At 38.1% G+C, this 15,165-nt stretch overlaps 1 protein-coding gene across 2 annotated transcripts in view; it reads left to right on the forward strand.

Annotated features, from left to right (window-relative positions):
* MAGI2 (membrane associated guanylate kinase, WW and PDZ domain containing 2) overlaps positions 1–15,165 on the forward strand; it is a 1,197,465-nt gene that overhangs the window by 1,017,672 nt on the left and 164,628 nt on the right. For both annotated transcript variants that reach the window (XM_054725983.1, XM_054725982.1), the window contains exons 11-12: positions 922–953; positions 7,120–7,309. In XM_054725983.1, the coding sequence (XP_054581958.1) occupies positions 922–953; positions 7,120–7,309 (222 nt within the window). The remainder of the gene's footprint in view (positions 1–921; positions 954–7,119; positions 7,310–15,165) is intronic.

Consider the following 15,165-nt stretch of genomic DNA (forward strand, 5'->3'; position numbering starts at 1 on the left):
GTTTTAACTATGCATTCCAAGGAAAGCTAAGAGACATGGTGGATTATTAACTTTCACTCTTTTCATAAAATGAAGCATAAGTTCTTCACAATAGTGCATTGAGGTGCAATTAGTAGTATTTGTGTATTGCCTGCATTGAATTGCTTCCACATCTAGATAATTATGTGTTCAGATTTCTGTAGGCATTTCCTATAAATCGGTTATAGTTTTCAAATATTCCCATTTTGTACAATTCTAAGTTTTAAAGGTGATAACATACTATATGTACATGACATAGTTTCAGTATTTCATTTATTATTGGGCATTTTATCATATGCCATCTAACAGTACAGTGAGTGAAATTGTTGAAAGAAGGAAGATATGATATGAAAAGAAAGTACTTTTATACACTAGATTATGTTTTGGCTTGCTAGGGCCAGTATATAGCAGCCTTTTCCACCACTACCACCATTGTTTTTACTACTGTTTTTTTAAACTAATACCATATGATAAAATAATAATAAAGGGAAAAAGAAAAGGGAATTAATCTGTCCTTTACTTTTAATTACCTTAATGGTCATCTGGATCACAGAGTCAGTCCAATTGCCATACAATTTGTGATAATAAAAAGGACTCAATAAGTTGAAAAAAAAAGATGGCTTTGATGTTACATGGCTGAGTCAATTAACAAACACTTTGAGCTGCTTCTTCAGGCAGAACATTGTGCTCACACTAAGGTGTTAGGATAATAAAATAGATATCTGCTCTAGAGAAGATCTCAGTGGGAGAAGAGTCAGTCCTATAAAAGTTAGAATTTTTTGTGGTTACTATTGTTTGCTGTTAACTAATTTAAAGTGACTCACAGTTATTTTAATATCATGCCACCCATAAGTGGTAGTAGGGTATATTTTCAAAGTTCAAATATTGTTTTCTTTATTACAGGTTTCTTTTCTCCATGGAAATCTCCAAAGCCTGTAAGTTGGAATTATTATGCTTCTTCTTTTATATCTAGTTATTATTATAATTCCATTAAGCAAGAGTTGGTGATTGGGTGACGTCAAAATCTCTTCCACTTCAGAGATTCCGTGATGTCAAAACAAGTCTCCTGTGTCCCTATGTCTTGTATTTGTCCCACAAATACAAATAGTTCATCTTACTTTCCTATAAAGGCATTGCTGCCTGTTTTTTAATAAGTATACTTACAAAATGAGCATAAACACTATTCATTACAGTTGTACTGAAAGTACATTAGAAACCTTCCCTCCTCCCCCGTCAGAAATACTATCGTCTTTATAATATGGAGTTTTTAGAAACAACGCAAATTACAGGCCCAAAGGTCTTGACCTACAAATTAAATTGGTTCCAGAAGAAATTTAGCTCTGTATATATTTCTATATTTATATTTACATTTTAATGTAGACAGAGCTAAATATATATGTGTGAAAGTGTGTGTGTGTGTGTGTGTGTGTGTGTGTGTGTGTGTGTGTGTGTGTGACCAAACCTGACAATCACTCAAAGGCATACTTCTGAATCTTCTTCAGACACTGGTGATCTATCTGCCATCACCTAACCTCTCTAAGCCTAATCCTTTTATGAATCATCCTGTGATTTTGATGCCAGTGTAGAAGGCTGATGGACTTAGTAATCTTTTTGTAAGGCTTGGTTAACAAGTTGACTTTGCAATTAGAAATTATCTTTATTTGCCATTAGATTGAAACTTAAAAAGCTTGGACTGATTTTCCAGGATCCCATTTTATGTGTTAGAATACCCTGGCTGGAATGTGTAAAACCAGAACTAGAAGAGAGCTGTAGCAAAATGACTCATGTCCAAAAACACTCAGGGAATCACATCCTCTACCTACTTCTTTTCTTTCCTCTGACAGTAATCAACTCTGAAGAAAGTGCCCCTAGTGTGGCCAGTGAGTAGGGGATTCTTGAGTTAATTTTACGCTTCTTTTATTTCTTTTACTGAAGAAATATTTAACTACTTGATTTTCTCATTTTAGAAATGGAGATAATATAATTTTGCATACTTTTCAAGTGTGATAACTGGCTTAATTAAATAACATGTCTTGAAAATGGTTTGAAGATGTGAAAATAAAGTGTTGTTGAGCCTCTAACATGCCTGAGCTCCAGGCTTCTCTCGAGGCAGCCCAGAGCTCAAAGGAGGAACTGACAGTGCAGGGCCACAGAGCATCCTCACCAAGCATGTCCTTCTTTTGGATTTGGCTCATCTGGCCACAGAGAATATCAGATGGAAAAACCAGACCTGTTGGGGCTTAGTACACCACTTAGTGATAATGTGATTTTGAAAGATGTATTTTAAAATGTTTAAAATGAAATTTGTTTTACCTTGGCCAAAATCTAAATAATTCCTTCCTTTCATCACCAAATTTAAATCTGTGCTCCGTGGTTATACACACCATTATCTAATTTAACAAGGAACCTTGCAACCTCATCATGGTACTACAATTATGCAATTTAGTGATTTTCTTATATGTACCCCTTTTATACAAATTATGCCATTTGACATAATTACAGCATTTTCTGTCATTTCGTAATTACATCCATAGTCAATAATTCCAAAAAAGGTTTTATAGAACTCAATTTATAATTAATCCTGAACCCATGCACCCATACAAAAGTTAAAGCTTGGATTTTCAGGTTCTAGGCTGAGTGAAGATAGATGACTGTCCATTTAATGTCCCCCGTGTAGCTGTCAGAAGTTCTTTAGACTGAGGACTATAATAAGGGGCAGTATAGTATGTGATTTAGGGTATAGGCTTTCAAGGCATCCTACCTGGGAGCAAATTTTGCTTCTAGCTCTGTAACCTACAACGTGCTGCTTAACCTCACAGTATCTCAAGTTCTAGATCTGTACAATGGGGGACAATAATAATATCCCACTCATGGTAGTTGTGAAGTTTATTAGTGAATCCATGTATGGGGCTTAAAACAGAGCCTCTACCTGTTGAGTTCTAAGTATAAACTACAGTCATCCTATAAATCAGACCTTTTTTGCGTAAACTCAACAAATTAATCACTTTATGAAAGAACATAATTTGATAAGTGTTCATTTTTAAAAAGATATAAATATATACACATAGTATATGGATTTATATACTCTCTCCTCCTCCTGGTCCTGTGTCCCTCACTCTCTGTCCTACTGATCCACATCTTACGCCAATCCGCATCAAGATAGCCACTTCCCATTTAACAAGTAATACACTAATTGTAGTGAGCTCTTGTTCTCTTTACCTTGAAGGGGTCCAAGTTCATACTTCAAATACAAAATCAAGCCAAATGCATCATCTCCCAGCCCTGCCCTAAAATAGTGAGTAGGTATGTTTCGACTACCCCAGCTTCTATACGAAGCAAACAGAGTATTTCATGAGGTTTGGGGGAGGACCTGCATTTCTTCACAAGCACTTTCCTCCCAATGTGCACCCTAGAATCAGAAGGTAGGGTTTTAAAAATTAGCCCACCATGATTGTTTTTTTTTTCCATTCTACTGTTTGATGCCCTGTTATCGACTGTATGTCTACTCTGTCCACTGATATTTAGGTGACTACTGTCTCATACAGTCAGGCATTCATTCATTCACCAAGGGCAGCAGAGATAAAAGTCTTCTCCCAGATATAGAAAACAACTGTTTCCATTTTTCCGTACTCTAGTGAGACGTTTATACATAGCTTAAGTATGGCCCCCCCCCTGGGATTGGACAAGGCCCAATCAGAAGCCTTGTTGAGAGAAAGCCTGGCCACTAGCACAGCTCCAGACAGGTTATGGCCAGGAAGAGCAAGTGAGGCCATGACCTGGGCAAGAGGACAGGATGAGACTCTAGGTTCATGAAGGTTGAGAGGAACAGTGAGCACAAAGAGTCCCAGCTGGAAAGCAAAAGTCCAGAGACCAGATTGTCTAAGAAAGTAGGGAGAAGTCAACAGAGAGCACCCTTCAAAAGATACTGTCAGCTCAGCACCACAGCTGCAGTGAGCAGGGGTGACCTTCTGAGTGGCAGGCAACTAACAACTCAATTTGGGGGTTGGGCTGTAGGACTGCAAGTCTGCTGTTTCTATAATTTCATGGGCATGGTGATTTTCTGCTCTACAGTCTTTTAAGAACCCTGGCTGAGTGACTTGAGGGTTGATGAATGTCACAGCAAGATGTTGTGAATGCTTTACAACTGGACTCTTGACTAATTCCCCCATCTCTGTGCTAACGAAATTGTAGAATTTGTCAATCTGCCACAGAAGCTTTCCCAAACAGTGCCCAAAGCATTATTTGTTCTGTAGTTTTAAGAATTATTTTACAAATGCTAATATTTCACCCGAAGCATGTTTGCTGCATTGACTGTACATGAACAATACATATACCAGCAAAACTTCTGTAGGTATCGGCTAGCCCTGACTGAAAGATGGGAGAAAGAGCTAGAGAGTTACCGCATCTCTATGATGACAAGTATGATGCTACTGCTTCTCAGACCATGTTTCTAATCTACTTACCTCTTAGAGTTTAATATTTTATATTTGGGGACAGAAGGGGGGAAGTCACAGCCAGAATGTATCCATGTGGTGCCCAAGGTCAAAGTGAAAAATAAAGAAGAATATGCCTTTAACCACAAATGTGGGTCTTCCCATCATAGCAAAGACAACCCGAATGGATGACCAAAGGAACACAGAAGAGCATCCTCGATGAATTTTGCTATCAAATGAATTATGAAGTTTGGATTTAAAGATTTTTACTAAATGGGGGAAAAAGGTAGATAATTAGCTAAAACTCTAAGCAAATTTACCATTTATTCTTCTCAATGTATTATTATGTAAAAAAACATTCAGTCATGTAAGGTTCTGACTCAGCGTCTGTCACTGACAGCTACTAGACCTCTCTGCAGTCCTAAAGATTATTCTTAAAATTAGGGAATTGAACTCGACTAAGGGTTTTACATCTTTGTTAGCTATAGAAACTTTGTAAATGAAATCTTTGTTGGTGGCACATATAGAAAACAAATGAAAATGAAGCCACTTGTCTTAGTGCCTTCAGACTGTTACAACAAAATACCATAGACTGGGTGGCTTACATACAACAGAAATTTCTTTCTCGGATCTGGAGACTGGGAAGTCCAAGATCAAGGCACCTGCAGATTCAGTGTCTGGTGAGAGCTCACTTCCTAGATGGCCGTCTTTTTTCTGTCACTTTCCCTGGCAGAAGGGACTAGGGAGTTCTCCGGGGTTTCCTTTATAAGGACAATAATCCCATTCATGAGGTCTCCACCATCATGAACTAATCACTTCCCAAAGCCATCATCACCTTGGGTGTTAGGATTTCAGCATATGAATTTTGGGGAGACGCAAACACTTAGATCATAGCACCAATCTTACCAATCTTATTTATTGAAAGGAATTTTGGTAACCCATTTCTTTCCTAATTTGCTGGTTCACTTGGCCCCTGCCACAGTCTAAGTTAGGTGAGCAGGTCACAGGGACCTTTGTGCTACACAGTGACCTATACAGTACATGGTATCTCACATCTTTAAAATATTTATCCTTGATAGGTGAGAGCTGGCATCAACGCCCTGACCAAAATATAACCAGCGTGAAAACAAAAGCAGGGCTGTCAGTAGGGGACAGAAAGTTATAATTCTGTCAAACTTAAAATAGTGTGTATGAAAACTGGTTTTGAAAAAAAGAACAAATGGCCATATTTTTTGACTAAATATTTTCTGGCTTACTCTGTATTGTAATATAACAATGAGAAAATCTGCATCCCCTGCAGGCTCTTCCCCCAACATGATCTATTTGAGGAGACTTGCCATTACAGTTGGGCATGATGAGTGGTGAGAGGGTAGGAGAGAGTGCTGTGAGACCACCCAGGAGGGACATGTAACCAGATCAGGAATGGTCAGGGAACATCTCCTACAAGAGGAGATGCCTCCTCTGAATCTAATAGCCAGATAAAATGAAGAAGGGATTTGGAAGAGCAGAAAAATTGATGAACTTTGCAGGTAGAAGGAGAAATTAAGAATGTGTGCAAAGGTTCACAGGCAGGAGAGAACCCAAAGGATCCTCGGAAATGAGAGGAGAGACCATCAGCAGATACAAGAAAAATAGTAGAATCTGGCTCATGGTGAGCCACTAACTTCCCATTAGGGAGTTTGGCCTTTCTCCTAAGGACCATGCTGACCCAATGCAGAATTTTAGGCAAGAGAGTAACCTAATCTAATTTTTACACAAAGCAGGAAAGTAGAAGGTAAGTTTGAATGAGGAATCAGTTGATCATTGAATGAAGGTGAAGTTGATTGTGATCTCAGTGAACCTGGCTTTTTCCTTGATAAAAGGCGGTTAATCCCTGCTTTATCTGCCTCACAAGGTTGTGGTGAGCATTAAAGAAGTTACTGTATGTGAAAGAATATGAGAAACTGGCAAATGTCCCATAGACCTTTAATAAATTGTGGTGGTAGTAACTGCAGCCATATTTGGGGTAAGAAACCAGCAGATTAGCAGTAAATGAGGCTTCATAGAAGACTTTGAACAATTCATAAATCCCTGATGGTTGTATTATTACTTATAAACTATAAGGAAAGTGATTGAATGTTTAAAAATAGGAGATTGTTGGGATATGTATAGCTGTCAAATGAACATGTGCAGACTAATTTATCTTCTGTTTCAGTAAAAATAGTGTCATGCATTAGGACCATATTAGAAAAGGAACAATTCCATATACTTCTAAGTACTTGCATGTAAATTATCTCGAGATACATGTTACTTTTATTTTATAGGGGGGGAAACAGACTCAGAGAGATTAAGTGATTTGCTGAAAATTACCAGCCTACAGGTGACAAGGTTATATAAGTTTGCATTCAAAATTCAGGCACCACTCATATTTATAACTGGTACTTTATTGTATAAACATAGAATCCTTTCTCTCAAGGCACTTGCACCAAAGATTTAAAATGTTTCATGGAAGAAAAGTCCACAGGAAGACACATATGTAATACCTTAATCAATAAAGAAATTTTTAAAAAAAGAAAAAAGTCCACAGGGCAAGAAAGTCTAACTTAAAGGTGAGGATTGTCGTACGTAACAAAGGAAACAGCAAGAAAGAATATGTCCATCATTCTCTCTATTCTTTTTCACTTTCCAGATCATGGACCGATGGGAGAATCAAGGCAGTCCTCAGACGAGTTTATCTGCTCCGGCCATACCGCAGAACCTGCCCTTCCCACCCGCTCTTCACAGGAGCTCCTTTCCTGACTCAACAGAGGCCTTTGACCCAAGGAAGCCTGACCCATATGAGCTCTACGAGAAATCTAGAGCCATTTATGAAAGTAGGCGTAAGTGAAAGCCACCTAAAACAAGGGTTACATGAATAATAGCTGAAGCCCCGCTAGGAGTTATATTGAAGCTGAAATGATCTGGTGTGGTTTTATGTTCTGAAATTCAAATAGTGTCTCAAAAGTAGGGCCAGCTGATCTAAACATTTCTTTAAAAAAAAAAAAAAAAAGCTGTCAACTCCAGAAAAAACTTACAGCTTTTGGTTAAATTTTATTTACCATTGCCACTGAGAAAAATCAGTGGCAATGTATTTGGGATGGGGAAGGGGGCAAAAGAGGTTGCTAGTTTTGTTTTGACCAAATAATAAGAAATGTGTGGGGTTTTTATGTTTAATCTGATCTTGAGTCTGAAGTTTAGATTTTTTTTCAGAGCCTAGAATGCAGGCACTGAAGAATTTGGGGCTGGGAGTAAATGTTAGCCAAATCCTTCCATCTCACAAACATGAAAGGAATGGTTTCAAAAGCAGCCCAGAGCCAGGTGCCAATTATTTCTACCAGAGGCTTCTGCTTCTCATTTAATGCAGTGGAGCCCATTTGAAAGTTCAGCCATAAAACAAATTATCGTGTGTGCACTTGACATCCTATTTGAAGGGCCTCTAAAATTATTTCATTGCACTTTATAAATATTAGACAACAAAAGTTTTTAATATTGCATGTGCATTCATTGTGCCTCTTTCCACCATCTAACAGGCCATCTCTGCCAAATGTTAGAGGACAGGAATCTGAAGGGCATGAATGTACAATCTGTGAGGGAAATACACAGCATAACATGAGCACGAATAAATGGATCGAGAAGCCTAGCCTAGTGAAATGAGTTTGGTCCCTGGTGCTCCCATTTACGGTCTACTGATTTCCTTTGATTCGCTGTTCTGCCAGTGTCTTCCTTCCAACTTTATCACTGAAGCATGAATAGCAAGTTTTAAATTGTGTGTGATCTCAGAGGAGCTCAAGTCTGCTTGCTCTTTGATGAGCACGGGGCTCAAGAATTATGCACCCAGCTGGTAGGGGGAAAGTAGACATAGTACCTCCTCCCTATCCTCTTCAACTCTTTGTAAAAGTAATGTTGGTGGGTAAAATAGTTAGGACAGCAGGCCATTGAGCAATTAATTTCATCAATTTTTTTTAAATAATGGGCTATGTATTTTATTCTTCCTCTTTTGGATAAACAACTGAAATGTCTTTGAAAGATTGTGTAGTTAGAATGACTTTGCTGTGATAGAGCAAGAATAAAGTAGTCACTTATCGCTAGATAGTACAGGGTATAATTTCAGAGTATCAATGTTCATTAAACTGAAAAAAAAAAGTTGAAACGATTTCAGGACAGTTCTTAATACCTTTTATGCTTCAGTAACCAAGTATTCATTGAATACTTTACTCTCGGCACTGTGGGGAGATATAAAAAATGGGTAATATGCCCTGCTCTCACAAGTTTGGGGAAATAAGAAGAATGAGTATAAAGAAATGGAGATGAAGACAGCAGAAATTCTGACAGGGAAGGTAGAAACGCACTGCAGGATTAAAATCTTACTCTGAGCCCATGGCTTGTTTAGTGCTTTAATTTGAGAGAGAGAGGAAGAAAGAGGGGGAGAGAGAAACATAGATATAAGAGAGAAACATCAATCAGTTGCCAACTGTACACACCCAACTGGAGATGGAACCCTCAACCTCGGTATGTGCCCTGACCAGGAATTGAACCTGTGACCTTTTGGTGCACGGCATGACGCTCCAACCAACTGAGCCACAACGGCCGGGCTGCTTAGTTTTTTTATTACATTTAGGAAGCATCCAGAAATGCTTCCGCCTGTTTTTGTCCCTTCATTAGTCAGCTGCTTCCATCCTTTTGCAGCTTCCAAACCAATGCAAGGCTTTATTATCCAGGGCAAAAGCAATGTTGGTATTTATTCCATCTTCTTTTTATGGTGCCCTAATACTGTTGTGTCCCTTATTTTCCAAGCCGAAATTGTCATGACCTTCTTTTCAACCCAGAAAGAATTCTGATTTCTTTATCTAGCCGCTGCAATGCTGTTTCCGTTCATTGCCTTTCTGCTCCTCACCTGTAATAAACCAAGCAAACCAGTCTACCTTAACCTGCCCTTTCTTTTCCAGTCTTCCTTTGGGAGCACTTTATCCCCATGGCTCCACAGCCACAGGAACAACAAACATCCTGATTCCCCACCTCGTGCCCTCTGCCCCCATCAGTGCCCCTCCTATGTCACTGCTGCTGCCACTGTGCTCATGTGCCGCCCCCCACCCCGCCCCTACTTCTTGTTATCACCAACTCTCTCTAATGTTTCTAAGGTTACAGCAATGTTTTCAGGGTCACAATTCTTAGGAAGTCAAAAGAGGGCAAGCTCATTTTCTTTCCCATCCTTTTCTATCATGTTATTTCATAACACTAAATGGAGTGTGAATGAAACACAGAAACCCATGTCAAGGTTAGGAAGCTTTACCCTGAAGAAAAAGGAAACAAAAACAAAAGCATGGTACCACGTTCTCTAGTCTCTGGATAGCTGACCTGTCTACTCTGCTTGTGGACATGCAAATGTCTTGAAAGAACAAACCAGCCCTTTGGCCTCCATTCACTTCCGGTTTCCAACTATGAAAAAATTTTCATTCTCTCGTTTAAATATTTAGAACAATACCCCCCCAAAAAAAAAAAATTTTTTTTTAATGAATAGGGAAAACTCAGTCTATTTCTCATCATCCTCAAATAGTTTTTTTTAATGACCATGAAATGTATGCATCCAAACAAAAGGCCCATATTCAAAATATTGATTGTGAACCACTCCTCTTCTTATTCCTTTGAATCACATGCATAATATTTAGGGATGGGTCTGTTTATTTTTGTGTCCCTGGACTTTTTTTCTGAGTGAAAAATCAGTGGGACCAGGGAAAGAATGGAAAGGAATCCTGATCAACGCTACCTAACCCAAGTCCTTGGACATTTTCCCTGGCCTGTGGTGATCTCATGGTATCCTCCTCTGCAACCAGATCAAAAGCTACAGAGATTTTTGGAATTCACATTCAAACCTGGGTTGCAGTAACTGAATAAAAGGAGGCACCTCCACCCACGAGCTTCTGTGGTACGGAGCTGCAGCATGTCTGTTGTATCGCGGCTGTCAAGAAGTGTTTGGATTCAAGTCACCCATCCCCTGCAAATGATGGAAATTTATCAAGTGATGTAGATGCTGCTGTGCCTCATTGGGCTCATAATTAGATTATGCTGACATTTTAATGTGCAGGCACAGGACATCTTAATAAAAAAAATGTATCCCTAGGGGGGAAATGTAGTGATTTTAAGCCAACAAAGACAACCATAGGATACTGGTATCCCATGAAACAGACCATGACAGGTCCACGCTTATAGAAGAAAGTGACAAACACCTCCCATCTTCATGAGAGCTTCTTATGAGGAGGTGGGACTGAAGAAAGAAGGAAGATTCTTCCACCTGGAAGAGCATCAGGCAGAGTGGCACCTTCAGGCTCCACATCAATCAGCAAGAATGCATGGAACACTCAGCATGTATCTAGAACTCTGCTGGGCACCCCACAAGAGGAAAACCATGAGAAAGCACCTCTGCTCAGACAAAACAGTGAAACTGGGAGACAAAGAAAAATCATAGGAAAACAATTTCTGAAAGAGGCTGCATTACACAACACAGCAAATAATATCAGTATTTTAACATGTGAAATCGTGTAGTAAATACAGACAATAGTTTCAATACAATTAGATAATTAGACCAATAATTTCTCGTTCCATGTGCAAAATTGATATTTAATTCAAAGAATGTCTCATATTAAATATCTTTTACTTATCAAAAATCTAGTTAGTCTTTATTGGAAAAGTCTGTACAAAAAGAGTTTTTTGTACCAACGTAATTCCATATGAGCTTATACATATAAAAGAATTATGCCTCCCCCAAAAAAACAATCCTAAAAGAAGTTTTGACCAATGGGGTTTCTGGGATTTTGTGTTAGTTATTTAAGCATTGACCCTCTAGCATTACCAGCAATTTCTAAAAAGAAGCAAAAATCTTCCCACCCCCTTCTCTACTCAAGACTTTTAGATAAACGTCACTTTTTTCTGGTTTTAGCCTCTCTTGATAATTGACTTCTTGCCGTCCCCATTACTGGCATTTTTTTAAAACTGAAAGCAAAGGAAACTAGTCCCCGCTGAGTTACGGCATAAGCCATGCTATTTTATACTTCTACCTCCTCTGTCCTTTCCCCATGCATCTCATGAAAGAAGGAGCTTAATTTTCTCTGCAATCACAAGAGGAAGGGCTTGCATTTTCTTGGTTTGTGTGCTAACATTCTGAATCTTGGACTATTACATCATTGCTAACCTTGAAGCCCTCACTGCTCTCCTCCTCCTGCCATTCTTTCTCTCTATGATTGCATCATCGCTTCAACCACGTGTTTCTGATATGATAAACATTTTATAATGGCCTGCTCACCCATGAGACTACCTACAGTGACTATGCATTCCAGTTTGTTTAGAACAGTCCTGCCCTGTGTTGTCCTGGCATAATTATTAATAGCTCTCCTTTCACTCACCAGGTTGTTCTTATTTGAATGATAAATTATATGGCTTCCTTTTACTACATCATCTATTAAAGAAATAGACATCATTACTGTCCAAGAAAAGCCTATATCTAAGTGTACAGACCATGAATAAAAATTTTAATACCTACTCCGATAAATAATTTCTTTCAAGTTACTTTATTTGGTGGGCTGAATTTTTGCCCATGCGTGTGTTACCCCTAATTTCAAGTAAAAGACTTATGTGATGACTTGTCTTAGTAGCCAAACTCCCAGCCAACTCCCACCACATGCAGAAAATTGTACATGTGTACAAATACAGAGCATGGCAAACTACGTAGAAGAAATAGGGAGCAAGGCTTCATGCATTCAAGTACTATGTCATGGACTTCTCATTCTTATCACAGAGAATAAGTCAGATTCAACACCACAATCATCACAGGACCAAATGGGCATTAATTTTGTCTGTCTTCCTGACCCTAGGAAAAATTATACCTACATAAGTGCCGATAAATGGCTATCATGACTCCTCTCTTTATTGCCAAGCAAGTGAATAAAGAGCACTTCCCAAAGAAAATGACCTTGTAATCTTACAAAATAAAGTTTTGATCATGCCAGTGAAGGTGATTTAGGAATGAGGACCTTGTCCTGTTGCTTCAGTTTTCTTTAAGCCAGACTTATTCTCAAGGTTTGTCTCATCGTCCGTTCATGAGGCCATTTCTTGGGCATCCTCCTCCTCATTGTAGGCTCAGAAGCTGGAGCAGACAAACAGATGAAAGCAGAAGGAGGCAAAGAACAATCCCTACTCCCTGAAACTCTCCCCTCATGGATCTGCACCTTGGCATGAACCCAACTTGAATTATGGCTGAAGTTTTCCAAACTTTTTTCTCTTCACATTGAACCTTAGTTATTATAAATAAAACAATTTATGAGGTACAATATGTCCATACTCCTTTGCAGTAAGACATCATTCAGATGTAAGATCATAAAAATGTCAGGGATCCATATGGTATAATGTGCCTTATAGCATGACCTCTTTGAAATAGAAATGCCTCTGGAATTTCTTCAAAAGGAGCTCACACAATCACTTTTTCTTTCCACAAATTAGGAAGCATTACCCCATAATAGGCTGTAAGGCTCACACCAAAGGTGGCAATCTAAAGTAACCACAGGCCATTAAGGAGCATAATGGAGGAGCAAGCTGTATTTTAGTGTTATACTTGACATGAAATTATAAACTGTAGCCAATCAAAAATGGACAATTGTGTTTTTTACATCTATGGCTTTTATTCTGCTCTTTTGTTGTTCATTGTGGAATTCTTTCATTTTTCAGTATTATAATGCTCATATAATTCATGGCTAATCACAAATGGGTGGTTGAATTTCTAAACTATCAATTTTTCTGCAGCTCTTTCTTTGTTATTACTGAACAAGGGTTGTAGTTTGCATTGTCTCCCATACTAACAGCAGAACCATCTGGAGAGAGGAGGCAGTATAAAAAGACTATCCACCACAGCACAGCACTGGAAACACTAAGTGGAAACTGATGGGGACAACCACATGACACCAGGTAGAGGCACGTGATGCATAGTGCTCACAACCGGAGCTCCAAGTCCTGTGCAAGCACTTCTGCTTGAGCCTACCTGTCTCCAGTCTCCTTTGCTTTCATAATTAAATACCTAATATGGTCACATTGGACATATCAGTAGGTTTGGAAAGATTTGGATAAATTTATGGATGCTACAGCTGCAGGCAGCTAATAAGTAATTATAGAAGGCCACCTGACCTTCCTAAAGGACATCCTCAGGTCTAAACACTGCTACATCAAGCCTACTTCATCTGCTCGGACATTGCTGGTGTCCAAAGGCCTTAAAGTACCACCCACAAATGTTCTCTGGAGTGCTATTGAAATATTAAAATAAGATGACCTGCAAATGATAAGACACTTTTACCAGTGACTTTAACATGAGGATCATAAATAAACTAGAAAAAAATTAATAATATTATCATTTTAAAATGTTCTCAACTGTACTATGAAGGTTAATTTCATATACCTTTGTCCCATGGGAAAAATCATTATTGCTGTTTTTAATATAATTTATATTATGGTTTGATCTGTGTAATAAATTTGCCTTTCAGCTAGAGTTTCTAATATATCACATTATGTATCATTTTATAGTTATAATATATTGATAAAGAAGATCAGTAAATTCAGTTAAGCTGTCTTTGCCATTTTTAATATGTAGATTTTAATTTGGAAATCTAATTTCACAGGTAATATTTTCAGGTAGCTTTGCAAATAACTATGGTAATATTTTTATTTCTAACAGGTTTCTTTTAATAAAGAAAGTTACTATGATATGAGTTAAGTAATAAATAGTGAAATAAAAGTTAGGTTGGGGACACATTTTTCACATGTATTTTAAAGACTAGATCCAAATCCAATAGCTTATAAATTTATTTCATTCATTGTTCAAACCTTAATGCTCCAGGAATCAGACAGAAGATAATGGGAGGGGGGAGTAATGTGTGAAGTAAACTCTAAAATCAGTCCTTGATTGAAAGTTATTTAGTATGTCAAAGCATCTTGTTGGTAGCACAAGTTGACGATGTAACTGAAAGAACTTTCATGAATAAATATGAGACCATCAGGGCTGAAGTAAACTGAGTGTAATTGCTGGATGACAAGTAGGTCCTAGTGAGATTATGATAATATAAAATGTCAGGTTTACAACTAATGGAAGTGTTTAGTGGTAGCAGTCTCCTGATACCGCTCTCTCTTTTTGATGAAAGTGCATTTCTCAATTTATAATCCTAAGCAGTCACACTAAACATGGAGGTTTAGAAAAAGATAACAATTCTGCTAGACAACTAATTTGCCTTTGCTGTGAAAACACAGATTGCCTGGCAGGTGTGATCATCCTGCCTGAGACTAGCTGTGCAGGGTCCAGCGGGGAACACGTCAAACACAGAAAGCCTCCACCCCTATCAGCACCCACAAGAGGCTTCTCTTTTCATTTTCATCGTTGAATAGTGTAGAACTCTATTTGAAACAAAGTTTAATTAGTAAGTAAACAGAATTTGGTCTTATTTTAATTTTTTAAATTTAATGACATAATATTAGTGCTTCATATATGTGTGTGTGTATATATTTCAGAGTGTGTTCTAGTATTTTATACTCATGTTCATGAATTTATATGTAGCATAGATACCATAATTCCCATGAGCGATCTCTATTGCTAAAATAAACCAATTTAACTCAATTACTGATACATAAATTCAACTATCCAGAGTAAATATCAAAGTATTTGGAC

This window comes from Eptesicus fuscus, chromosome 14, assembly GCF_027574615.1.
Source record: "Eptesicus fuscus isolate TK198812 chromosome 14, DD_ASM_mEF_20220401, whole genome shotgun sequence".
Classification (NCBI taxonomy): domain Eukaryota; kingdom Metazoa; phylum Chordata; class Mammalia; order Chiroptera; family Vespertilionidae; genus Eptesicus; species Eptesicus fuscus.